We start from the raw sequence: 27,639 nt of genomic DNA on the forward strand, positions 1-27,639 counted from the left end.
TTGTAGTCTCTGTGCTGACCCCTTCTGAAGTCCACCACCAGCTCCTTGGTCTTGCTGACGTTCAGCTGGAGGTGGTTGTCCTGGCACCATGATGCCAGATTCTTCACTTCATCCATGTAGGCCGCCTCATCGTTGTTGGAGATGGCACCCAACACCACTGTGTCGTCAGCAAACTTCACAATGGTGTTGGAGCCATGGGTGGCCACACAGTCTGAAGTGTAGAGGGAGTAGAGCAGTGGCGAGAGGACAGATCCCTGAGGTGTTCCTGTGTTGATGGTGATGCTGTTGGAGAAGCACCTGCCCACCCTCACCACCTGAGTTCTGCCAGTGAGGAAGTCCAACACCCATGCACACAGACGGCTGTTAAGAGTCCCAGATCCCTCAGCTTTGTGAACAGTCTGCAGGGCACTATTGTGTTAAACGCTGAACTGTAATCAACAAACAGCATTCGCACATAGTTACTCTGTTTCTTGTCCACGTGGCTGAGAGTGGTGTGTAGGACGTGGGCGATGGCATCCTCTGTGGATCTGTTGGATCTGTAGGCGAACTGCAGCGGATCTGTGGTGTCTGGGATGGAGGAGGAGATGATGTTCTTCAGCAGCCTCTCAAACACCTTCATTACTACTGAGGTCAGTGCAACTGGCCGGTAATTGTTCAGGGATGAGGGTTTGCTGTTCTTGGGCACAGGGATGATGGTGGATCTTTTGAAGCATGTGGGGACCACAGACTTCGCCAGGGACTCGTTGAAGATGTAAGTGAACACACCTGCTAGCTGGTCAGCACAGCAGCGCAGCAGACGGCCGGTGATGCCGTCTGGCCCCGCTGCTTTCCTTGTGTTCACTCTCCTCAGTGCCGCTCGGACGTCATGCTCCGCGATGCTGGTCACCGGTCTCTCGCTGATGACGTCACTGTCCTCGGTAGTCAGGCGGTAGATAGCATTAGCCGCCTGGCTAACCTCGAAACGGGCGTAGAACCGATTCAGCTCGTTGGTGAATGCAGAGTCGGCGTTGATCGGCGCAGTGTCCCTGGCTTTGTAGTCCGTAATGGTGCGTAGTCCGTGCCACATACTCCGTGTGTCGCCCTGGTGGAAGCGGGACTCCACACGTTCCCGGTACCTGCGTTTGGCATCTCTCACCGCGCGCCGCACGCCGTATGAGGCCGCTTTGTAGGCGCTCATATCGCCAGTGGCGAGACCCGCGTTGTAGGAGGTGGTCCTGGCGTTTACTGCAGTGCGGATCGATCTGTCCATCCACGGTTTCTGGTTTGGGAATGTGGTGACTCTCGCAGTGGGGATAATCTCCTCCGCTAGCATATTGACGAAGCATACTGCTACTTCCGTAAACTTGTTGATGTCGACTGCACATGCTCTGAACATGTCCCAGTCTACGTCGTTGAGTGCGTCCTGTAGCGTAGCTTCTGATTGGGCAGTCCACCGTTTTACTTCCTTCGTGGTCACGTCTTCCCTCCGTATGCTTTGTTTATACTGGGGAATGAGGAAGATGGCGTTGTGGTCAGACTTCCCAAAAGCCGGGTGTGAGACAGCTTTGTAGCCCTGCTTGTATGGCGTGTAGCAGTGATCCAAAATCCGATCCCCTCTCGTTGGACACGAGACATGCTGGTAAAAGTTTGGCATGACTTGTCTGAGGTTCGCTTTGTTAAAGTCTCCTGCTACAATGAGGGCTGCGCCCGGGTCCTTGTTTTGAAGCCAGCTCAGCACATCATGTAATTCGGACAAAGCCATACCTGTGTCCGCTTGGGGTGGGATGTAGACCGCCGTGGCGATGACTGAGGTGAACTCATGGGGCAGATAGAAAGGGCGGCACTTAATGCTCAGGAACTCCAGATGTGGCGAGCAGCCGCTGGAGAGAGTAGAAATACTCCTGGCATCACACCACTTTCTGTTTACCATGAAACACACTCCTCCACCTTTGGTTTTGTTCGACTCTGCCGTTCTGTCCGCACGGAGCACAAAGAATGAATCCGACGGAGTTACGGCCTGGTCCGGCACGGTGGGGGACAGCCATGTCTCCGTGAAGCACAGAATGTTGCAGTCCCTCATGTCACGTTGGAAGGTGACCCTTGCTCTTAGGTCATCGAGCTTGTTCTCCATGGATTGTACATTGGCCAGTAGGATACTGGGCAGTGGTGCGCGATGCGCCTGCTGTCTCAGTCTGTTCCTAATACCAGCGCGTTTTCCCCGGCGCTTCTTTGTTCTGCGCCTCAGATGAGCGGCCCGTCCTTTGTTGTTCTCCGCGCCGCGTAGAATCTCTGGCGGCCAGGAAGGGTCAGGTTTAAAAGTGTCCAAGATTAGATGTGCAACCTTGGCACCGATTCAGTTGATCTTCTTGTGTGTGTGGAAAAATGTCACAAAACTGAAAACAGACTCTTTAATGTTTGAGTTCACAACAAACCTGATTTGCACAGGTAAGGCGTACAACATTGGAGTCTTTTCACTGTGCGTTAGTTTGTTTAATTAAGTGTAAAATTCTGAATGCTTTGATCTCTGAAGATAGCCCATATCGTACCTTAATAGTAAAACTGTTTATGTTGTTCTTTAGCTTTTCCTTAACCAGAGCAGACCTCTGTACTGCAGTGTCCCAGTGCTGGACAGTGTCTTTAACCATGAGGACACCAAGCCTGAATTTCAGCTGAGCTGGTAGTTTCTGGCAGTGCTGCTTAATCCACTGAACCAGAATCGGAAGCATGGATGGGGTGCCCCAATTGAGACTTTTTCTTTGCTAGTTGGCAAGTGGAGCATCCCACAGGCTGCTCTCAGGTGTTAGGGGTGCCTCATTCTAGAGTCTTCTACAGTCCACAGACTCACAGAGGAGGTCGTGGACACCAGGTCTTCCAGATCCCCAAGACCGTCAAAGACATGGAGGTAGTGTCCCATACGTTTGCAGGGCTAGTATGCCTCAGAGTTTTTCTGAAAGCAGCTGGTGCAATCGATTGCTGCCACATCTACATTAAGCCTCTGAGGGCCCATCATCTTACAGGCGGCTTGTGACCATCAGGGCTTTATTGACGCGTACCTGACCAGCCTCAGGTCAGTGTACGAGTCCAGACTGCTCCGCCACAGCCCACTGTGCAGGCAGTCAGTCAGTCTACCCTCCTCAAGGGCATTTTATCTTGGCAGATGGAGTGTACCCATGACTCTAATGTCCATTACGCCTCATCACTCCCTACAAAAGGCAAGTACAAGCTGTGGGAGCCCAGCGCGTCAACAGCCAATATTCCAGGGCACATTCTATTATGAAGACCAGATTCTGAGCCATCTTCCTGCAAGTGCTGGAGGTCATAACAGCATATGCTTCTTCTGCTTCCGTGCCGGTGACATCATGGCCCCGCAGAATGAGCCTGAGAAATATGCAGGAGTGGTTGAGAGGATGACTGGTTTGGAGGCAGTCACGGGTTCTCTCTGTCAGAGCAAACTCTCTGCTGTCCTGGAGGAGGTACACCAGAACACGACTACTTTTAACAGGCAAGCTAAAAAATTTAAGTATAGGTTCCTCTTATGTTTTTTTTTAGTGCTTTGTTAACCTGTTTTGTTTGTTGAAGAGTGACTAGTATCCACATTTTTTTGTTTCATCTTAGTGGCAGCCACCGATGGACAATGGAAGGAAGCATCCAAAGCACTCTCTACAGACCACCCGACCAGAAAAGACAAGATACGGGTCTCAGGAGCAGTACAACATCCCTCTCTCTGATCTAGCTTCAGCAGAAACTGCCAGAGACTTCCTGTCCAGGCAAACATCGGGCCTGCTGTGCTATTAAAGTTCAAAGAAACAATCCAGGTACAGGTCAGTCAGATTAATCCTGTGGTCTGCACTATAAATACCTGTACATAGTTGTTTTCTTATCCTGTAAATATTCTTGATTTCTTGTATATATTCTCGTTTTGTTGTTACCTTTTCATTTTCTTCTATTTTATTAATCAGACATTTAAAATGTTCCAAATTATCTTTATGTTATAGATGTAAAAAAAAATTAAATAAAATATGCTGATGACAGTTATCTATGCATCCATCCAAATTCATTATTGATAACACATATACATGTTTTGTATTTGATTTTTTAAATTGTCCCACTTCTTTTTAGCATGTAAGGGGTGACCTACCCCCATAGGCCCATCTTTTCCAGAATAATAGATAATTTTTTTGACAGCCTGGTAGAAAGAGAAACAATACTGTCCCATATACTGGCTCTCTTGATATCATAATTCAATTTCAATTTCAATTTTATTTCTATAGCACATTTAAAAGTCACAGGTACAACAAAGTGCCCCTGGGCCTAGGGCTCAGTCACTCTGGCACAGCTGGCTGCCGTCGGAGCTCACGGGCACGTCACTGCAACCCCATCTGGCTTCTGCTCCGTGGCTGCTGGGTGAGCCCTCATCTGGGACTCTCCTCAGCTCTTTCCGGGATAGTGGCGCGGCTGCCCCTCTGTTAGTCTTCCTTGGACTCTTGTACTCTGAGGGTCTCTGGATGTCTGGAGCCTGGATCTCCTCCATACCTGCTTCATGCCCTGGAGGACGGGGCTATGGCCCCCCACACCCTCTAGCAGATCATTACATGAAGGAACCTTTTGAATACAAGCGCGCTCACGCTCACAGGTGTGCACACGGGTGCTCACACACACAAACTACACCTTTTTTGGCTGCTACCTCAAAGCACACTGTGCGCTGTCGATCCTACGTGCTGCACAATAATATTCCATATTATATATTATATACACATAGATTATCGTGATGATGTTGTTTATCATATCGCTCTCTTTTTTGCTTGTTTTCTCTTCTTTCTTTTTTTTCTCTCTCAACAGGTGATCCAGGTGATATATATATATATATATGTATTTTTTTGTCCCCCCACCTCATTTTCTGTTTTGTGCCCTTTATCACTGTTCCTCTTCTCCGCTGTTTCTTTCTTTCTCCCTTTCCCTTCCACCAGCCATGTATGTCCCATATGTAACACCTGAAAATAAAAAAAAAATAGTAAATAGTAAAAAATAGTTTTATTTTACTTTTATCCTTTTTTTTTTTTTTTTACCTCATAATGGTATCCTGTCAACGTCACTTTCTTAACACAATGCCTACTAATTTTAATTATTGCAACAACTTGATAATTATTGGTATTTGTACGTTGTTTTTAAGAGAAGTTATTTATTATTCAATGATACTATAAACACATACCTTGTTTTTAATGCTCACAGCTTTGCTCCATATTTAGAGTATGTGGCGCTGTATACTTGACTCACTCCACAAACAAAACGAAATGTTGGGGCAGCATCGAGGTAAATCCTCTATTGAGCTGCCATGTAACACTAATGTAAAAACAGCTGCAGCAACATTTAGTTTCAAAAAAGAAAATCACATTTGTTAAAAAACCTTTTGATAATTTTGGTTTCTAACATCACTCTTACATTAACAATATATTGTTTTACTATTTTCCTTTTCTTCTTTGTCCAGTCTTTGTTAATGCCTGATTTTGTTCACCTGATCCTTATTAATTTGCTTCTCTCTGAGCATTTGCTGTCTGTAAACTTGGTCTTTCTCTAATTGTTACATACCCCTTTTTTTTTTTAATCAAAAGGCTGTCAGAATCCCCCCTTTTTTCTTTTCTTATATTCGTTTTGCTTTGTCTTCAACTACATCTGAGATATTTCAATTTATTTACAATTTTTCTGTGAAGAACTCTGTTGAAAACATCTTAAATAAATCCAACCAGCACAAACCCGTCTTTTGGTATTAAAAGATTTATTTATTTTTTTTGCTAAAAAAAAAAAAAAAAGAAGAAGCCCGGGGTCAATATTTCCAAATAAAAGGTGTGGTTACACTCATTTTTTTACGTTATTGGATATGTAGGTGTTTCCCTCAAAATGCAAATGTTTTGGTATATTAGAGTAGTTAAATTGCACCACATTTAATGCTCAAGAACAGCATGTCTTTTTGTGCACCCCATCAATAAATGTAAATTTGTCTTAATTTATTTGAAATACCACAGGAGATGTTACCAGAAAATGCTGGAAACATGTTCCCAAACTTTGGTTCTTTGCTGTCCTCAACCTGAGATATTTTTGATACTAGAGCTCTGTAACATGTACTGATAACATTACCCGAAAACCTCAGTGCAACACACTTTTCTTTTTTTTTACTCTACACAGGAACTGCATTGCCCTAATTAAAATATAAATTATTGCTGATGCCTGCTTATATAGGAAAATATTTATTTTGTACACACAGACACAAATCAGTGTTTTGAGATGACCGTATCACAAACTGCCATGATCCTGTGTTAGATGGATTCTCACACCAATGGGGCAAAAATTTCTGCTGCTGCTTGAGTAATTTTATCATTTCTGTGTGTTTTGAGTTTGAGTTTCACCTTAATATCTTTCTTATTGTCGTATTTATTTGGGTGTGCTGAGTGCATTTTGAGCCTTCACAGGAGAGCACGGTCCATTACAAGAAGCTGTTAAGCAAAGTAACAGGTGGTTTCTGGCTGTATGTTGACTTTTTTTAAAGCAGACACGTCTGGATTGTGTGTGTGAGGAAAAACACTCTCTAAAGGTTTGCTTTAACGACATTAAGTGCTGCTGCAGCACGAGCCTGTGAAGGTGAGTAACTGAAGACTGAAGTCTGTTAGGAGGCACGGAAGAGAGGGAGCCCAGAGGCCAGGACGTGGACGTGGACCCAAACACAGATTTGATCATAGGAAACAGCAGTAAGGTAAACAAGGTAAACGTAGTTTAGAAACAACGAACACGAAGCAGAGGCGGCTTGTAACTAACGTGAGGTTAGCTGACGAACGGAGAAGACAGTGAGGGCTCCGACCTATAACGCCACAGTCGCTGGATTCTTGGCTCCCGTGAAGAGATGTTCATTTTCACATCGGAGTTTATTGAAGATTAATGTTGTTGTTGTTGTTTTTTGAGTTTTTGGTTTTTTTAAGTTTGATTCTGTCAGTTATGCCGTGCTGTGATTAAATTAGAACTGGCCTGGTGTGTAAAGTATGCCATGAACACTTTTATGCCTGAGATCATTAAAAGCGATTGAATGATTTATGAAAATATTTTTGTTCCAGCTGTTGCTTCAATTTGACCTTAACACTTAAGCTCACATCTGTGATGGGACACGAGGAGAGGATGTAAAAGTGTGTGCATATGAATGGAGCTCGCTAACTAAGCTAGCTAACATTAGCAGATCTGATGACTCCACTAAATATAAATTTTTTTTTTTTTAAATGAATAAATAAATAAACTAAATGGCTTTTCAGGTGATAACTTCTAGACTGCAAACTGCAGTCTAGAAGTTATCACTTGGTTGGTCTAGATTTTACTCAGGTTCAGTGATGATTTCTTTGCTTTGAACTGATTCCAGCTCTGTTTAATTACAACTATTTAAATGTTGAAGATGAATTTTAACTTTTACAGCCAAGGACAACAAAAGACTAGACTGACTTACAAAAAGTGATGCAGACATTTATTAGCAGTACACAAACTCATGCTACACAATCTGTAGTGAGAGTACCAACAGGAAGAGGCGTAGACAAGACTCCCCCATCTGAAATTGGAGGTCATTCAGCTGTAATCAACCAGTAGGTCCTGCACCATTAAACAGCTTAGTAACAACTGTTGGTTTATAATCTACAGTAATACACAGTGTATTTGTTGTCAGTCAGCTCAGTGTCTGTAAGATCTAACGTAGATTAGTTTAGCATGTTCTGTCTGAGAGATTTCTAAAAAATTCAAACGTACAGCTGTGCTATCACTTCCAGCATAAATGAAGACAGAAAATTAAACAGCAGTGACGTTTGCAGGGTTACAGAAGTTGGACTAGCTGGTATATAATTATGTGCTATGTGACCGCTAGCGACACAGCTATGTTAGCATAACATAAACACAGTGAAGCTGGAGGATGAACGCTAACCTTTTTCAACTAAATAAACGATAACACGAGGGTTCCCGATGGTTGGGGGAAAATGCAATCGCATGGCAGGATGCTGTAAACGGACCAAACTTCGGTCAGGAGAACAACTGAGATGATCCATCCACAATACGAGGTTAGTCATTAATAAACTGCAACAACATGGGAACAGAGAAGCTGCGAGAGAATTCAACATTAATGAATCAATGGTACAGAAGTGAAGGAAGCAAGAAAAATTACATGAATAAAGTCTGACTTATCTGACTGTTTTGTTTTGCTTATTGCGGCTTTTAATTCAGTGCACCTTGTGGTCCGAAAAATACAGTAATGAAAACCCAAAGAAAGTACTGGTGTATAAACACTGAGGATAATAAGAGGCATGTAAAAATCAAACCAAATACTGAGCGTTCAGTCAAGTCTTCAATGTCAACACTGGAAACGGCACCAGGAGGCTTGCACTTCATCCTGTTGTTGCTGCTGAGCCGTGATTCTGTTGCCTTTGAAGTTTTCTGTAAATCAATAGACCACTGACAACAACCACTGTTGTAGAAGAAACTAGCACACCAACTATCAGTCCAACAGATCCATCTTCCTCCCATCTGTCCTCTCTGTGTCCTCCTGGTGGATCTGTAGGTGAGAAATAGGTGTGAGGGACAGGAACGTGATCACTGAAGCACAGACCAGAATCAATTTCCTCTTCAAACTGCACACACTGAACTCAAACTCACCTGAAGGAACAACACTCAGGTTGATGATATTTATGGGGTCAGTCGTCAGCCAAGTTCTCTTCATTCGAGTTGTTCCTGTCCTCTGGATGATACGACACTCATATGTTCCAGCATCACTAATCGTCACATCCTTCAGCACCAATGAGACATCTCCATCTTTCATCTGGTTATCCTGCAGGTCCACCCGGCCCTTAAAGGATGGATCCTGGTAATCTGGATGAAGTTGGTTGTCCCGGTATAAGATCACATACTCGTCTCTCTTCAGGTCAGGCCTGCTCCACTCTACAACTGAGATCAGGATGTTATTGTTTGGAGCTCGACATGGCAGAGTGACGTTCAGTCCAGACTCAGCTGTGATGTTTTTCAGCTCTAAAAGAGGAAACAACACAAAGTAGAGGGGTTAGAGCAACCATTGTATAACTGCTTGCTTCTACAACAGCCAATCACAGTGAGGAGTGAGACAGACCACTGTTGGGTCAGTGTACCGTGCCTCTGAGACTGTGCTGAGACACAGCAAACTTTGTGGCAGTGGCACATAGTGATGAGACATTCTGGACGAGTTGGTTACTGTGGGGTCCAGGTATCGCCTCATGCTACAGGTAATGAAACTGACACTAGTGGGAAAAAACCCAGAAAGGATGAAGAGGGAAAAATGTCCACCTTGTGGTTGCTTCATTGCCTCTCATTCTGTAACAGTCAACCGCAGCAAAACAATACCCGGTGGTGTACGTAAATTATGCATGATGAAGTGTTAAAATTTTGATAGATCAGTCCATAGCACCTTCTTCCAGTCTTCAGTAGTCTATCGGTGGTGTTTCATGCCACAGGCATGTCTCGTTTTCTTATTCTGACGACTTACCAATGGTTTCTTGTTGTAACTCGCTGTGCTTGAAGTTGGGAAGTCTGTCACATAAGCTGTTGACTCCGAGAAACTTGTCTGTTGATTTTTATTGTGGTCTGCCAGACCTCTTCCTGTCTGAGATTCCCCAGGTTCTGAGTGCCCTTTGATGGTGAAGGGAACTGTACCAACTAACACAGTGACTTTCTTTGCAAATTCACTGTAGGAAAGACTTTTAAACCTTATGATGAGTTGTCTGCCATCCATTGTTAATTGCTTTTTTCTTTCTTTTTCTATAGCAACACACAAATTTCTTCAGTACATTACTGCAGTACAACTGAGTACATTAAGGGTATGGTACCTCATTGTGTTCCAACACTGCATTTACAACCCCCTGCCCCCAGCAGACAGACCAGTTTGTAAGTAATCAAGAAAAATTGGGACACCTGTAGCAATTGGTAGCATCAACTTTGAAGGCTTGATCAATCTCTACTGTTGCAGAACAGCTTTAAGTTGTTAAGCTATTTCTTGTTCCCTGAAAAAGGCCTTTTTGTAGGATTCTGAAATAAAAATTTAAAAACTAGAAGAATTTGTGTTCTAAAACATTTTACTAGTAGTGTAAATCAGTGCATACAGATTACAGAACAAAACCATGCCATGGTACAATTAAATATGCAGTCCCCTCATTATAGGTTACTGTGTCTATTCAGTGCAGCCACTGCTGGCCTTTATTCTTTGAACAAAAAGCTTTATTCAATGGAGACTCATTCTGAAAACTACAGATGCTGCAGGCAGTAAAGTTCTTTGGTCTCTGTGGTCAGACATGGAGTCAAAACGTTACAAGGCCACAGACACCACCCAGCCTCGTGTTGCCGTAGCGTAGCGTAGCCTTGCTTTGTGTGTATAACAACCACCACCAGCCTCGTGTCAACACACAAAGAAACTCAGTCATTATGAAAATAATTCTTCAAGAAACAGTATTTATATGTAAAATGGGCGGATACTACTACTTCTATAAACCAAATGTGAATGTTTAAGAAATAACGCTCACCTGCAGAGACAAGCATGACAATGCTGAAAAACCACAAGAACCAGCGGAACAACGCAGATGACTCGGCAGCCATTCTTGTGCTTTCTAGATCAGCTGACTGTATTTTGTTTTATGAGTATGTTATTGTTTTCTGTTAATGCCACAGGCTACTTTAAAAACTAAAGGAATGCCAAAGTCACAAACCACGTTTTCAGCAGTGCGCCGCCATTACTGTTCAGGAAGAAACTTAGCTGAAAACGTCATCACATGGAATTTTTTTTTTTTTATAGACAGCACAAGTTTAGAGCTGATGTATTTCACGTGAAAGGGTGTTTTGGGTGAGAGAAATAGCAGCCCTGAGACCTAAACTATTTTTAATTTTCTCCTAACTATTTGTAATGAGTTTATATTCCTGTCTGGCCCAACTAAGCTTCCTTTATTAACTGGAAGATGTAACACAGTTGTTACTTACTTAAAAAAATAAAAATCCTGAGTTTCAGGAGCTTAAATATTATTCACAGCTCACCTACTTTTCCATCCAGTTTTCAGAAACTGCATTAGCCTTGCATGTTTTCATGTTTCTTGGTGTATTCTAATAAGTTAAATAAAAAACAACCTGGCAGGGCAAAAGCTGCTGATAACAATTTGAACCTCTGTAAATGTGAATTCTTACCTTTTTTAAAAAAAATGTGTATTGTGTTAGTTTGTTCTTTATCTGAAGCTCAGGTGGTCACAACAGGAAAGTATTATCCTGATTAAGCCCGAGTCATGTTAATATATTCATTTAGTGATGGTCACAGAGCGGTCAGTTTACTGAAAATATTGTTTACAGAGATACAGAAGGTTGTTTCAAAACACTAACTGTTGCTCTGAAGAGATCTTCTTAGCTCTTCTAAATGTCACAGTGGAAAAAAACACGGAAAAACCAAAAATCTACAAGAGAATAAATCATTTGGTCATAAAATAAAGCTCATAAAATCAAGACTATAGAACTTGACTACATGCTGAAGTGGCTATTCAGCCATCTGATTCATGTTACAGCAGCTCATGAGTGAATGAACATGGTGCAATAAAAGTACTTTTAAAACTATATTTTTCCAAAAACTTGCATTTACTTGAGTGCAATTAGGGGTTGGAAGGGTGTGCAGTGGTTTTTGGAGTGTAATCATGGGGTTAGAGTGAGCAGTAATTTTACTAGTGCTCCACACTGTGCTACAACCGCTCTGCCCCCTTGTTTCTTAACTGAACCTTTAGTCTGCCTGGCTCTTGAACAACAAAGTATTTTAAAAATGTCGCAAGTTTATGTGGTGATATTCTCATGCATGAGGCAACTACGAAAACAGCAAATAAATAGACATCTGCGTCTTTTCTCCGGAAATGAACATTTTGATCCAATATAGGTAATTCATCAAGATGGCTGGAGAGAGTTTGTAGTTATAGACAGTCTGTATAAATTTGGTTAATTTAACAAACATTTGTAGGGAGATGGTTGTTACTGTGAATTTACAGCAGTTACAGTGATTAGTAATAAACAGAGCCAGTGAGATTGAGTCGAGCTTGAGTAGATTTAAGAAAGTGAGTGACCTACGTGTGTCAGTTGGTTTGTGGTGTGGTTTTGATTTTTTCGGTGAGTTAGAATTTTTTGGTTTTAAAGCCAAGTTAAGAATATTCATAGTTTAATTTCCAAAACTTGCATGTGATCTTCAGTCTGTAGCAGATCTACTGACTATCACCTAGCAGCTGGAGCACTCTCAAATGGAGCTCAGTCCACTACTGCCACCTGTGGCCAGGTGCCATATCTCACGACCAGATTAACTTGAGACACACATCTGTACCTGGTTCTATCACCACATTGAGTAGAGGCTGAGTGGCTGCACTTGCATCTGGCATGTGAGTGAAGTTGGCCCCCCACCTTCGTCAAATCTAACAAAAGTGGTATCAAACGTTTGTGCTACGTTTGTGCTGCAAAATTTTTCGTTTGGGGGCCAACTTCACTCACATAAATCATGTGCATTCAAATCTACCCACAAGCATGTTGAAAGATGCAATGCCAGCAATGTGCATTGTCAAGAATTAAACCAATCATTAAGCAAAGACAACAGCGATCATTTCTTCTGTTTATTTAGCATGCATAATGTTAGGTATTTTAGTACCATGGGAGCATTTACTGGATATTGTTTTATAGTGACATTATGCAGGAAAACTCTGTCATTCAATAAGGCCCCTTTTGTTTTAGTTATTTTTCTCTTTGACCCAAGAATTGATGTGTGAGAATCACAGGCTGGTACAAGGTTGAAATACCACAGAGATCACTCCCTCAGCTACATTAGTTTCTTAATCTTTTAGACGCCTGTTGAAGGCCAAATGGTTTGTTTCAGATTTCACTAATGAAAGAACTCTTCGTTTTGTGCCTTGAAAATATGTCGCTGAGATAATCACAATTGTAGCTGAACTAATAAACTACACAAAGGATGCTTCTTCACCCAAGGGCAGGAAGACGCTGCCTTATCTTGGTCTGTACTGGTTTAAACTGATAATCTGCTGTCTCATGAATTTTACCCTCTATATAAACTGTTGTACTTGTGAATAAAGTTGAGTCACTTTGGGAAGACAATCTAAAGCAGTCTCTGTTTTCTTGTTCTCCCAAGCTGCTCCCGAGCTGCTCGTACTAACACGCTGAATGGCATGCTTGAATATTACTTGAGAATATATTTGACTGTGTTACAGACTAAGGGACATTCTCTGCTGATAGGTGAAGGTACATTCTCTGCTGATAGACGTCCACGCCTCGGAGGAAGCCGATCCACGGAGTAGGCCCTGGAAACAGTTTCCTTCAATTTTGGTGTCAGAAGTGGGATCCTGACGAAGGTAGGCACGTGTCTTTTATTTTATGAGACTGTGTTATGCCTTTCTCAGTGATCCACATAGAAACGGGATACGCTGACGAGGCCTTCTTCGGTGGCCCACATAGTAACAAGTGGGATACACTGAGGAGCCTTCTTTAGTGGCCCACATAGAAACACAGGAAGTTGCCTGTTGTTTTGTAAAATAAAAGCAGAAAGGACACAGGAAGTTGCCTGCTGTCATAAACTAAGAAGTTGCTCACCAGCAGAAAGGACACAGGAAGTTGCCTGGGGTCATAAAACGAGAAGTTGCTCGTTAAAAAGTGAGAAGTTGCTCACTAAAAACATAAAATTGCTAGCAAAAAATCAAGTAACCTCAGGTGTGCCACAGCAAAAATAAAAACTAACTTAAATCCTTCAAAGCGTCTAAACCCCTCTGGAAATCACTGACCATGGGTCAGAATAATTCAAAGACCTTAGACGGGTCCGATAAAAAAATCAAAATTAACTGTAAAACCGAAAAAAATAAAATATAAAATCACAAATAGCGGCTCAGTACGACTCCCACTTCCGGTTACGTTTAACCCACGCTCGCGAATCAATGAAGACTTCCATGATTACGTATCCAGAACATGCGGAAGTGCTTACGTGACTGATTTCGTCTCGAACTTAAGAACTATAACTTTAATGCATCCTAATGTATTTCCGGAGCCCTATCCCGAACGATTATCGCCAGAAAACAGGTCGGTAGAAATGTTAAATACTATTTGTGATAAGGAAAGTAGGCTGATTAAAAAGTCCTGTAAAAAATATATGATAGAATGTCGTGATGTGACCAATCGCATGCTACCACTATGGAAAAAAGGACCCGAGCCAGACGTAAATGCTTTAAATCAAGCCAGTGTAGGCTCTAGTAAATCCACTGCAGAAAAAACTAGCCTTATATGCCCATCCGTTCAACCTACGGCTCCGCCGCCTTATGATGAAAAAACAGAATTAATAGCTGCTGCGGCGGCTGCACGTCACCAGCGCGTATATCCTGATGTAACAGCAGAATCCCAAAGGAGTGAGGAAGGCACTGAAATGACACCTAAATCAGAAGAAGATGACTGGTTTAACCTAGATCAAAGACAGGAACGAGAATACACTGAACGAGAAAGAGAGTTACAGGAACATAAAAAGCAAACAAAACAGTTAATGACAGAGTGTGAGGAAATCATGAAAGATCCTTTAACTGAACGTACGGAAGCTGAACTGCAGGAAGCCGTTTCCGTCATAGATAATCATGTTCAGCGCCACACTAGAGTAGCGAATGGTTTGACTGTGCCAAAAACAATAACTAACACCAGAAATTTAATAAGGAACTACTTAAAGCAGAAAAAAGAGGAAAAAACTCAAGAGGGCCCCCACAAAAACACCCGTTATAAAGAAAAGCAGGGATCACAATTTAATGACGTCAGCACCTCCCTCCCGTTCATGATAATAGGGGACATGTGTTGCATTCAACCCCCTAAAATTTCAGAGTTAGCAGCAACCATTAAAGAACTTCCCGATCCTCTACAAAATCCTACAGCCTTTGTTTCTGCATTACAGAGAAGTACCAGATACCACCACTTGGGTGGGCCTGACTATAGATATATATTATGTCAACGAATCCCAGGTGTGACTGAATCTCAGCTTATTGAAGAAGTAGAGGAACTAGACCCTAAAAATGACCAAGCAGCCAACACCTCCTCGTTTTTGTGGATAAATGATGACAAAATCACAGCCTTTTTTCAAAATCTAAAGAGATTTCTGCTCACAATGTCTAGAGATAAAATTGATTTAAATGCAGTAACCATGTGTAAGCAAAAGCCAGATGAATCCATTCTAGTGTTTATGAAACGTTTCACACACTGCTGGACTAATGAGGCATGCATGCCTGAAGGAGGAAATGATCAGATTTTCATAACAACATTCTTAAACAATATTCATCCAGAATGTTCACAACTATTGAAGCTGACTGCCACTGATAATCTCTATGACATGAAAATAAAGAACTTTATCACACTTGTCAAAACAAAAGCTGGTGCAGATCTTTTCCCCAACAGCACGAAGGCTAAAACTGTTAAGATGATGTTGAACTTTGATGTTGAAGGCTCAGAGGAAAGTGAAAAAATGATGTATGCAGGGGCCCCGCCCCCTCAACAAGCGCAGCAGGGAGATTTCAGAAGGAGAGATAGGAGTGGAGACGTATGTTTTTATTGTGGAATAATAGGACACTGGAGGAGGGAATGCAAATCAGCAGCAGGTAGATCTCAACCACAAAACACAGGACCAGCTCCTGCCACTAGGCGTCAGCAGAGTTCTTACAGACAAGGTAACTGGCAACGCAGACAGGAATCACATCAAAATAATGGAAAATTCATACAAGAGCAAGCCTCTGCCTTAGATTACACTTACTGGGAAAGTAATGATTGTACCTTAGATAACAGAGACGGCTTATACAAAAACCTTGAGGGTTTGATTGCCCTCCCATCTTCACTACTGCCAATCCTTGTCCGCCATTTTCACGGTGTGAGTCATGTCGGACAAAGAGGGGTAATAGGAGCAATAAAATCAAGATTTGTAATCAAGAAAACATCACACGCAGTAAAACGCATATTAGCAACCTGTCTAACATGTGCACGAACTAATGTAGGTAAACCAAAAGCAAAACATCAGCATTTACCACAACCAGATTTCCCATTTCATACATTACAAATTGATTTTACACACATGCCAGCACAAGGAAGCATCAAGTACTTACTGGTAATAGTGGACCAATTTAGTAAATGGGTAGAAGCTTATCCAACATCAAAAGAAACTGCAGAAGTAGTCTGTCAAAAGTTGTGCAATGAAATAATACCCAGATTCGGAATACCTCACCAAATTAACAGTGATAGAGGACCTTCATTTACATCAGAAGTAATTCAAAAGTGTGCTAAAACTCTAGCAATAGACTGGAAATATCATGTGCCATACCATCCTCAGAGTTCAGGAGTTGTAGAAAGAATGAATAGGACCATAAAAAATCGCCTGACTAAAGCAATGATAGAAACAGGAATGACCTGGATCAAACTACTTCCTCAAATCCTCTGCGAGATTAGAATGACTCCATCCGCAGCAACCAAATTATCTCCATTTGAAATAATCATGGGAAGACCGTTTCCAACACCATGGTCAGCCTCCAGAGGGGCACCGCTATTGGAAGGGGACATAGACACTGCATTGTCCGACTATGTTCATAACCTGGTAGAAACACTGAATAATAACTATCAGAAAGTTTGTCTCTCTCAGCCTCTCCCTTCCATAGATCCAACCCATCCGTGGAAACCAGGAGATGCGGTATTGGTAAAGTCGCTAAAACCAAGGGCACTCGGGGAGGCCGCGTGTTCCAGCCCCCAGACTGTACTTGCAGTGACGAGAACCAGCATCCTAACAGACGGACAACCTCAGTGGATTCATGCCAGCAGGGTTAAGACCAGCCCCACCAAACCACCTAAGGCGTCGGATCAAGTAGATGACGTCTCCGGCGAGCCAGCGCCCGGATTCAATACACCTATAGATGACGACTCAGGCGAGCCAGCGCCCGGATCCAATCCACCTACACACACACAATCACTGATTAACACACAACGTCGGAAAGAGCCAAGACTCAGAAAGCCCTTTGATCCCCCACCTGAACAACAACAAGGTACTCGAACATCCAGCAGGAACAGAAAGCCTAGAGTACCACACAATGTCTAACCTGATAAAGATAGACTCGTTTCATCCTGATAATGGAGAAAATGAAATGCCCATTGTCATCACACGACGCTTATACGGTGTCTCTCGAACCTGGGACCAGGCCAGGAGACGACTAAAGAACTGTGTTTTTTATATATTTAGGTTATTGATCATATCTACTGCATTAACCTTAGGATTTTTATTTACTATTTCGTATTGTAAAGTGCAACCCTGTTCACATTTCTGCAAGCCACATTTTCAATGATAACCCATATAGCTACTAGTACAGCTACTTCAATGTATTTGCAATTAGCACAAATTGATCCTGAGGATGTGCCAGATGTTACCAATGATGTTCCTGATGTGTATATTGAACATTAGGTTGTGAACTATTACATTTTATGATTTGCTTTTTATATTATGTTATTACATTTGTGATTTTTCCTTTCTATTTGAGTTATTATTTTAAAAAATAATAAAAGAGGGGAACTGTTAGGTATTTTAGTACCATGGGAGCATTTACTGGATATTGTTTTATAGTGACATTATGCAGGAAAACTCTGTCATTCAATAAGGCCCCTTTTGTTTTAGTTATTTTTCTCTTTGACCCAAGAATTGATGTGTGAGAATCACAGGCTGGTACAAGGTTGAAATACCACAGAGATCACTCCCTCAGCTACATTAGTTTCTTAATCTTTTAGACGCCTGTTGAAGGCCAAATGGTTTGTTTCAGATTTCACTAATGAAAGAACTCTTCGTTTTGTGCCTTGAAAATATGTCGCTGAGATAATCACAATTGTAGCTGAACTAATAAACTACACAAAGGATGCTTCTTCACCCAAGGGCAGGAAGACGCTGCCTTATCTTGGTCTGTACTGGTTTAAACTGATAATCTGCTGTCTCATGAATTTTACCCTCTATATAAACTGTTGTACTTGTGAATAAAGTTGAGTCACTTTGGGAAGACAATCTAAAGCAGTCTCTGTTTTCTTGTTCTCCCAAGCTGCTCCCGAGCTGCTCGTACTAACACGCTGAATGGCATGCTTGAATATTACTTGAGAATATATTTGACTGTGTTACAGACTAAGGGACATTCTCTGCTGATAGGTGAAGGTACATTCTCTGCTGATAGACGTCCACGCCTCGGAGGAAGCCGATCCACGGAGTAGGCCCTGGAAACAGTTTCCTTCACATAACATTTGTAGTACCCTTCTGTACAGTCCACGCTCACTGTGTGGTATCACTTTCCGTAGCTGTTGCATTCAATCTGAAAGAAAAATTAGATTGTCAGAGTCATTCGTCTAAAGTCAGGCTGTTGAGTGAAGGAACTAAACATATCTGAATGTGCAGGTACTGCAGATTTCTGTGCAAAAGTCTTATCTGTGGATTGCTCGATGTTTTCATGTGTCCTTTAGGTGCTCCGTGTGTTTAAAGTGCAAAGGCATGCAGGTCACCTGAACTATAAGTTTTCTGTTGGTGCATCAAAGTGACATTTCACCCAGTGATGTTGAAGTAAACCATTTAAGGTGCTTCAGTCTTAGGTATTGATTTGGTTATCTTACCCACTGATCTGTTTCTGCACCCGAGCTTCTCTCACCACAGGCATGACAACTTTTTGTGGACCCCTGCCAAACTGATGTCATTAAACATTAGTCCATAATTAATGCAGCATTTTTTCGCCCCACCATTGTCAAATAGGCACAAACATTACACCGTCATTCCCTTCCAATAAGGTGATTTGGAAAAAGTTTACATACCTCACTTTCCAACTCTTTCCCAGGGGCCAAGTCAACATTCTCAGAAAATAACTTCACCATCTCCTTAGTCATCATCTTCTGGGTCACAGCAAGACTGCACCGGCGATTTCCCCTAACAGGAAGGTGGTGACACTGGTGGTGCTGATGGCCCCTCACAAGGAGCAAACAGTTCCTTCAGTTTTGCTTGGACCCTCTCTTTAGGCTGGAAGTAGTGTGTCAATTGGTCTGTGTTAATCTTGAGAGTCCTCTTTCCCTTCTCTGACACCAAGTTTTGCCCTCCGGCTTCATAATTTTAAAGGGTCCCACCATATCCAAATCCAGTTTGCCACCTTTCCTCTCTTCTTGCCTTATATTTTTCTGCAAAACAAGGTCTCCCACCTGAAAACTATCCTCCTCTCCCCTTTTTGTTTCTCTCCTGTGGATATTTTCTTGGCTGCTTTTGGCATTTTTGGTCACTTCAGCATACACCACCTCCTGAGATTTTAGGCCCTCACAAACTTCACTGAAATGATCATACAGACGCTTTCTTCTGTAATCTGCCAAAATAGAAGGACACCGAGTAACTGAAACTGGATTAAAACATTTTCCCTCAAGTGCATTATAGCATTTTACCTGCATTCCTTTGGGATCTCCAATGGATACCTTGCCTCCCTGCCGAACATGAGGAAAAGGGGGCTTTATTTTGTAGTCACCTGCTTTCTTGTTCTGAGCCCGAACATAGTCAACTGCAGAAATTTGTCCCAGCTCTTTGAGTGGTCAGTCACCAGTTTATTGAGGGATCTGAAATTTGGTAGCATGAAAAAGAAAAATATACTCAATATGCAGTTTTGTGACGTAGTTACAACATTAAATATAAAGGGCAGTACTTAACCTCTGGCTTGTGCCATTTAATTTTTCCACAAGGCCATTTGTTTGGGGATGACATGCTGAGCAGAGGCTTCTTTTGATGCCCAGAGTTTCACACAGGTCATAGATGACCTTGAAAAGTTGATCACATTAGTCATCACAGCTGAAATTACATATTTGCTTTATTTATTAATGTTGTACCTTGTGGGAAAACTCTGAGCCCTGGTCTGTTAGCAGTCTTTTAGGTGCACCTAATTTGTAAAAGAGATCAAGAATACACCGGTGCCCTCATCTGCTGTTTTACTTTTTAGTGGGTAGGACTCTGTCCATTTGGTGAAATAATCAATCATGACACAAATGTATTGATTACCGCCATTTGTTAAGGTTAGTTTACCAACAAGATCCATTCCAGTGAGCTCAAAGGGCTCTGTGAATTATGAGGAAAAAAGACAAGTTTGTTATATTATGTTTGAAGTATTTGAATAGTATCAACTATTCTGTCTGCATTACTGTAACAACTATTGGAATGTATAATTTTTTCCCTTCCCATATGGAAAAGAAATAGAAAAAACTTGCATCAGATGTGGCCTACTTCATATAGTGAATCATATAAGGCTTACATGATTTACTCATGAAAGTGGCCACTTTCATATATTGTTTTAGTAAGTATCCAAAACATACAAGTTTCATTTATATAATTTTTCTAGGGATCTTATATCTTTTTTCACTCTTGTATGCTTTTCATACAAGTTTCACAAAAGACAGATACAAACTTTATAAGATTTATATACATCCTTTCCATATGGGATGATATTGCCCTGGTTATATTGGCATTGTGGACACTGAGCAACCTAGTGACAAATAGAGTAACATTAAATTCTTAAAAACAGTCTAAATTTCTCCTTGCTTTTCATAATAATCAGCACAATAACTTATAGCTGTAGATAATATGTGTTTGACAAAACCAACAGAGTACAAACAAAGAAAAGCACAGTAAAACACACACCTTTGTTCATGCTCATCTTGAAGAACTGTACTCACACATTTTTGAATGTCCCCTTCCATGCCAGGGAAGTAATAGTGTGCCATGATAGTCTGAGTCTTCTTCCATCCACAGTGTCCACCAAAGTGGCTGTAATGAAATATCCTTAAGCATTTCATTTGCCTCTTTGGCAGAGCAGACCACTTTCACCAAGTGCTCAGTTTTAGTTTTCTTTCCATCAAGATTAAACGTGTAAAAGCGGGAAAAAAACCAAAACAAATGAACACATGAAAGCAGAATAGTACACTCTGATAGTTTACATGAAATAATCAATTGTACTCATCATTTTTCCTGAAGGTCTCAACTCTTCTCTTAATTGTACATCTTTCTCTGCTTCTTGACCCTTCAGCAGTTGTGGAGTTTGAACTCCAGAAGCTCCCTCACAAGTTTGGGCTCCATTTCCCCCACCTACGCCTGTCCATGTATCTATTACACCTGATAACTTACCTACTCCACTGTACCACAAACACACAGAGTCAGAAAGAAAAGAAAGCAAACCAACTGAAACACCCCAATCACTCACTTTCTTAAATCCACTCACTTTCACAAGCGCTTCTCAATCACCACCCTGGCTATAATTGCTTTCTAACCACTGTAAATTCACTGTAACTACTTTCTCCTCATAAACCCCCAAAGGTTTGTTTTACTCACCAAGCTTATATAGACTGTGTATAACTACCAATTCTCTCCAGCTGTGCTTATCAATTACCTATACTGGCTACTGGTGTTCCTAGCAAACACTACACGATTCTCCAAGGTGAGTTACACAGATGGAATATACAAAGTCCCTACCCTGTTATTTCAGTTAAAATGTGCAGAGAAAAGACTTACCTGGATGATTGAGTATGCATCAAGACATTCTTTTATTAATATTTATTAATATTAATATTTTATTATTATATTATATTATTATAATATTTTTATTTTTAATGTAAATGAGAGCGGCACAAACAGGGGGGGAGTTGACCTCTGATGACATCTAGAAATTTGTATTAATATCTTTAAAATGAATGCAGCACAAACGAAATTTTTTGCAGCACAAACATTTGATACCATTTTTATTTGATTGAAGAAGATTGGGGGGGGGGGGGGGGCAACTTCACTCACATGTTAATCTGGTTGTATGTTCCCTCTAATTTTTCATGTGTCCCTGAGCGGTCCCTTGGACCTCTGTGAGCAGACGCAGACAGACAGCAGACGTGTGCACTGTGGTCACGCCAGCGTCGAATCCATCCAAGTTACATGGTTTATTAAAATAATCAAATTACAGCATTTACATTTAATTAACTGCTTTAGCCCACTTACAATGGAAATTTGAAAAAATCTTGTTCATGACCTGTGTAGGATGTTAACACTATTGGAAGTAAAGATAACTTGAACTCCAATTTTGAAAGCACAATTTTCTTTCTTTCTTTTTTTTCTTTCTTTCTTTTTTTTATAAAGCTCTGACTTGTATTACGAGTCTGTGGTCTGGGAGAGAGTCCTGTAACTCTGTCTGTAAAATACAGTATATAATGACCAGTGCTGGGCAATTAATTATATAGTTACTTCTTCAAAAAAGTTACTGAGTTTTGTAAACAAGAAAGTTTTTTTGCAGCTGTTTACCTAAAAATGCAGCCAAGGCGTTTTTTAAATAAACATTTCAAACTATTTACAGAACAATCAGCTGTTCTGCATCAAATTTGATGCCACACAAATTATTTGTGACACTCCAAAAAATCATTTCTGTCCACTATGAGATAAAGGAGAACAACAGCCTGATACCTGCAGGCCTGACAACAGGACATGTATCACTCCTGTAACACCTGTAACATTCAGCAGTCGCCTCATTGTTCTGACACACACAACAAAACTATTGACTACACTACACACTAACTACACAACAAAACACACTAACTACGCAAGATTAGCGCTAAACGTCGCAAATCTCTCACATCTCAAAACACCGCCGTCACTCGTAAAACTTCCCCCTCCCTAAACAACTAAATGCTATGTTGCCATATCATTTTTTTGATTGGTCGACATGGTACATTTTTCGGTCAATAGGAAAGGGTGGTTTTGGTTTTCTTTTTGCTCACAGGCTTTCGAGCGTTTTCCTTATAAAACACCGTTTCTTCCCGCAGTAAATATAAACAACGACAGTATTCAGGAAGAAAACCAAACATTACATATAATTTTATCATAACTCTGGTTTTACGTGGCCTATCAACACAATTTAAAAACTGGTATAAAGTCCACACTTTTTCCGTCACAAAAAGCCAGTGTATATAATGATGTGAAATATGTGATCGCTAGCGACTCAGCTATGTTAGCATAATATAAACAGCTGGAGGATGAACACTAACTTTTATCCACTCCATGGCTACTCTTCGCCTGTCTGTTAGTCTCCCTTCGGTGGTAACTAGGTTCTGCATTAAATCTTTGCTTTTTCCATGTGAGATTTTGGATTCCGTTTGATTTTTGTTTGTGCAATTAGTGATCAGCATTCGGCAAGGTAGTCTGTTGCCTGCCTGTCCTCTTGCTTGATTGCCTCTCTCCCTTGGATTCCCTCCAAAGACACCTCTTCCCCTCTAAGCTCTACGGTCCTGCTCTGCCTGTAAGCCTCGGCAATTAATGCAGTCTAGCTGTCTCGCTCCGGGTAACCTGAAGCTGTGTCCAAATTCATGGGCTGCATCCTCCTGAGGACCCGGCCTTCGCGGTCTACGTGAGTCGGGTCCTCAGAAGGTCGGGTAGGCCGGAAGTAAATGGCTGGGGAAATTGGACGGTCTAGCCGTCTGATTAGCGTCACCGCTGTCTCGGTGGAGTTTAATAAACTCGGCCGTCTGCTTCTTGCTATCTAAAATATAACAGGACACTGGCGTAAATTCTCGACCGTCTCACACTTCTGTTTAATCATTTTTCTGTTTGACTTTTATTGAGCGGTGTAAAAACCAAGGAGGAACCCACCCGGGGGATTAATAAAGTTTTATTTTATCTAATCTAATCTAATAACTTTAATCTCAGCCAAACCGATTTACTCACGAACAAATAAAACACTGAAAAAACCCAAACAATAACATTTTTAGGTTGTCTAAGTGACTTATATATTATGTTTAACCTGAGTAGCGAAAGGCCGCGGTGATCTGAAAATGATGTGCTGGGAGTTGTGCCATTCTCGGCGGCTTCAGTGACCCTCGAGCTCTCGGCTACCTATCGAGCTGGTGGGTAGCAGACGTCTCCGAAAACGTCGAAGCGCTTTTGCAAATATGCGATATCTTGATAAATCAAGCAGATATTTGAAGTTTACACACCCACATTCTCGCCTGAAAATATGTTAAAAGTTTATTTTGTGACCCAGAAAGATTAATAAGAGTAATTTTAAAACTTGGTAGAAAACTGGAGTTTGTCTGGGCCGCGCTATGAATTCTGGGATATGGTAGGCCACTAAGGACACACCCGACCCATCCTTCAAATTTGGGGAAAAGGAGGACGCATTTGTCGGCTGCATTCGGAGGAGTCTACGAATTTGGACAGCCTTCGGCACATCGCTGTGACATAATCGGTCTACAAATGCGTCCTCAGGAGGATGCAGCCCATGAATTTGGACACAGCTTGAGTGCTATTAATTGTGTCTCCCCTTTCTCTTGAAGTTCCCCCATGGGCGCCGCGCTCCTCATTTTCCCCCAAAGCGTGAGCCTTAGTCTTTCGTTCCCCCGACTTCGTTAAAGATTCATGAGTTAATCAATAAATCTGTACATATTTTGGAGTTTTGAGTCTGCTTTTTGGGGTCCAATTACCTGTACACTCTGTGATCCGTGACATAGTCATTAATATACTGCTGCATGAGCTGGGCTGTTGTAGCATCGTAAGGTTTTAAAAACTAAGCTTTAAAATGAATAGCGGTAATAAAAACGGAGAGAGGCCGACGGAGATCACTGCCTTTTTTTAGGGGTTTGTTCAGATTAAATACTGCAAGATACAAAGAATTAAAAAATGTTAAAAACACAACACCCTTAATAAACACAGAGTAGTTTCGACCCGGAAGCAGGTACGTCATCACCTGCCGGAGCAGGGGTTTGAATTTGATTTTGGATTTAACAGGATGCCAGTGAAGAGAGTGGCTTTCTAGTCCCTGTCAGTACTCTTGCTGCAGCATTTTGGATTAACTGAAGGCTTTTCAGGGAGTTTTTAGGCCATCCTGATAATAATGAATTACAGTAGTTCAGCCTAGAAGTAATAAATGCATGAACTAGTTTTTCAGCTTCACTCTGAGACAGGATATTTCTAATTTTAGAGATATCATCATCATCATCATCATCTTCTTCTTCTTCTTCTTCTTCTTCATCATCATCTTTATTTATAAAACACTTTAAAACAACCACAGCAGATGCAAAGTGCTGTACATTGGAATATAATAATAAAATTACATAAAATATAATTAAAAGCCAAATAAAGTTTAAAAAAAAAAAGGTCAAATAAATAATTAGTTAGCTTGTCTTGCATTTAAATTAGTTGTTAACTAAGTCTCCCTGAGGTCAGAAGCCAAAGAATAAAAATGGGTTTTAACACGTGTTTTAAAAGCGGACAGTGAAGGGGCCTTTCTAATGTGCAAGGGCAAGTTATTCCATAATTTAGGAGCAAGGATAGAAAAGGCCCTGTCCCCTCTGAGCTTCCTCCTGGATCTCAGTCCTTCCAGGAGCAACTGGTCAGCTGACCTACGAGACTGACAGGGTGTGTAAGGATGAAGAAGCTCAGAGAGGTAAGGCCGGGCCAAGATTGTTAAAGCGTTTAAAAACAAACATAAGAATTTTAAAATGTTTGTACACAGGCAGCCAGTCCAGTGAGGCAAGCACAGGGGTTATATGCTCTCTCTTATGCTCTTTTTTATATTGTGCAATTGAAAAAAGCAGTCCTACATATTTATTTAATATGTGCATTGAAGGACATATCCTGGTCAGAAATTACTCCAAGGTTCCTCACAGTGTTACTGGAGGCCAAGGTAATGCCATCCAGAGTAAGAATCTGGTTAGATACCATATTTTTGAGATTTTCATGGCCGAGTACAATAAACTCAGTTTGATCACCGTTAAGAAGCAGAAAATTAGAGGTCCTCCAGGTCTTTGTCTTTAGACATTCCTGAAGTTTAACTAACTGGTGTGTGTTATCTGGCTTCATGGATAGATAGAACTGGGTGTCATCTGCATAGCAGTGAAAATGTATGCTATGCCTTCTGATGATACCGCCTATGGGAAGCATGTATAATATAAATTGAAGGAAGAAGAATGCCTTGGTGTTATTCAAAAAAAACAAAACAGAAAAGAACATAACAGCTGTCTTGAACTAACGTTAGTGTAGAGACGTCCCTAATAGAGCTAATAGATGAGGGGCTGCTGGAGGTCACACATTAGCTGGACCAACCTGGAGAGTCACCAAAGCCAAGGAGGTCATACACAATGAACATAATCAACTTTTTGGGATAATTGAAAGTGGTTTTAAAATGGGAGCTGTTTCAGAGGCAGTCAGCAGCAGAATGAGTCCAGGTCCTGCTGGGATTCAGAAAAACCTCCGGATCTGAGTCCTGATGCAAGATCCGGACCCTGTGGAGGTCTTTCTGTTTGAGTGCAGCAGGGCCGGGTTTCTCTCTCCTCCCCCCTCCTGATGGTGTCTCTCTCCCAGCCTGCAGGGCGGGTGAAGGTCAGTCGGGGGTGGGAGGAGGGTTGTTGAGTCGGCTTTTGTTCTGCTGCCTTCAGCCGTCCAATCAGCAGCGTGTGAGTACAACCGATTTGTGTATATTACCCACAATGCCTCCGTGTGTCTCACAGGCTCAAAGTGAAAGCAGAGAATGAGGAACAGACTCAGACTGGCGCTCTCTGAGCCTCTGTGTCTTCTTACAGATGTATAACCGACCCAGCAGCACCCAGACATGTTTCTGCTGCAGTTTCCCATCAGTTTAAACGCAGTTTAAGCCTCTTCCTCCTGTAACCGTGACTCAGACAGCTTCCGTGACGGAGGGCTTTAAATAGCTCCCGGGTCCTTAGAGCTGTCGTGTTACTTCGGTAGCACATATACTAAAATTGGAACGATACAGAGAAGATTAGCATGGCCCCTGCGCAAGGATGACACGCAAATTCGTGAAGCGTTCCTCATTTTCCCTTTTAAAACACGCACAAAATCTGTGTTTAATCATTCTTTAGCTGACTGACTGTAGAGTTAAATCAAGAAGGAAGTGCCTCTGACTCCGCCCCCTGGTGGTAGAGAGTCTAATTAGTGTGTGTTATCTGGCTTCATGGATCGATAAAGTTGGGTGTTATCTGCAGATCAGTGAAAATGTATTCTGTACCTTCTAATGATACTGCGTAAGGGAAGTTTGTGTAAGGCAAAAATTAAAAACATCACAGGAGGCGCCGCTGGAGGTCACACATTAGCTGGACCAACCTGGAGAGTCAGCACTTGCTCCTTTTGTTGGACGTTTTAAGCTCATAATGGATGTCATATTGACGAATGGAGGCCATTCTGAGAGTTCACGTGTTTGTCCTGCTACAGCCCTTAATGTGGCTGTAGCAGGACAAACACGTGTTGGTGTTGGAGTCAGACACAATATTAAAATATGTCATTCTTTATGTTAAATTTGATACAAGTATATACATTCATTCTTCTGTATTTACTGTCATTAAAACACACAGTTGACCTGAGTTGTACTTCAACTTGGGCAGGACTTTTTGAAGGAAATCCCCTCCATCACCACCACCACCCTACCTGTGGAAGGACAGAGATCATGACCAGAGATACTGTGAGTGTTACCTGAACAGAGAAAATCTGATTTTCATACATTTAAAGATTTTCAAGACTCGCTGAATCCAAATATACGCAGAGATGAAGTTTGTTTCCTCTGCTGTCTGAGTCAAAAT

General features: G+C 41.6%; 1 protein-coding gene, 1 long non-coding RNA gene, 1 other non-coding gene and 1 pseudogene across 4 annotated transcripts; 3 read left to right on the forward strand and 1 right to left on the reverse strand.

Annotated features, from left to right (window-relative positions):
- The first annotated feature begins 137 nt into the window (after positions 1–137).
- On the forward strand, positions 138–5,987 carry LOC146570404 (uncharacterized; annotated as a pseudogene). Its single transcript, XR_014892991.1, has 2 exons — positions 138–3,481; positions 3,595–5,987. The product of XR_014892991.1 is annotated as an uncharacterized LOC146570404 (transcript).
- A 1,585-nt stretch (positions 5,988–7,572) lies between these two features.
- Positions 7,573–10,664, reverse strand: LOC146570405 (coxsackievirus and adenovirus receptor homolog). The gene is made up of 3 exons (XM_085281177.1): positions 10,539–10,664; positions 8,650–9,018; positions 7,573–8,548 (listed from the first exon to the last, which is right to left on the reverse strand). Exons 1-3 carry the CDS (start codon positions 10,609–10,611, stop codon positions 8,382–8,384), a joined length of 609 nt encoding a protein of 202 aa, XP_085137303.1. The 5' UTR covers positions 10,612–10,664; the 3' UTR covers positions 7,573–8,381.
- Positions 10,665–12,658: 1,994 nt separating this feature from the next.
- On the forward strand, positions 12,659–18,082 carry LOC146570406 (uncharacterized). Its single transcript, XR_014892992.1, has 2 exons — positions 12,659–13,385; positions 16,679–18,082. It is a non-coding gene; the product is annotated as an uncharacterized LOC146570406 (long non-coding RNA).
- Positions 18,083–26,776: 8,694 nt separating this feature from the next.
- LOC146570407 (U6 spliceosomal RNA) lies at positions 26,777–26,882 on the forward strand. Its single transcript, XR_014893459.1, has one exon. It is a non-coding gene; the product is annotated as a U6 spliceosomal RNA (small nuclear RNA).
- Positions 26,883–27,639: the final 757 nt, after the last annotated feature.

Source organism: Mchenga conophoros, linkage group LG7, assembly GCF_057382185.1.
Source record: "Mchenga conophoros isolate Kocher_MC1m ecotype Shallow Benthic linkage group LG7, M_conophoros_male_GT1.1, whole genome shotgun sequence".
Taxonomy (NCBI): Eukaryota; Metazoa; Chordata; class Actinopteri; order Cichliformes; family Cichlidae; genus Mchenga; species Mchenga conophoros.

What these genes read in the sequence shown, in the direction of transcription:
- LOC146570405 (XM_085281177.1), bottom strand. Translation starts at nt 10,611, where the DNA reads ATGGCTGCCGAGTCATCTGCGTTGTTCCGCTGGTTCTTGTGGTTTTTC. An exon ending in TGTCATGCTTGTCTCTGCAG is followed by an intron (nt 9,019 to 10,538) that starts GTGAGCGTTATT and finishes TTCCTCTTTTAG; the next exon opens with AGCTGAAAAACATCACAGCT. An exon ending in CCTGAGTGTTGTTCCTTCAG is followed by an intron (nt 8,549 to 8,649) that starts GTGAGTTTGAGT and finishes TCTCACCTACAG; the next exon opens with ATCCACCAGGAGGACACAGA.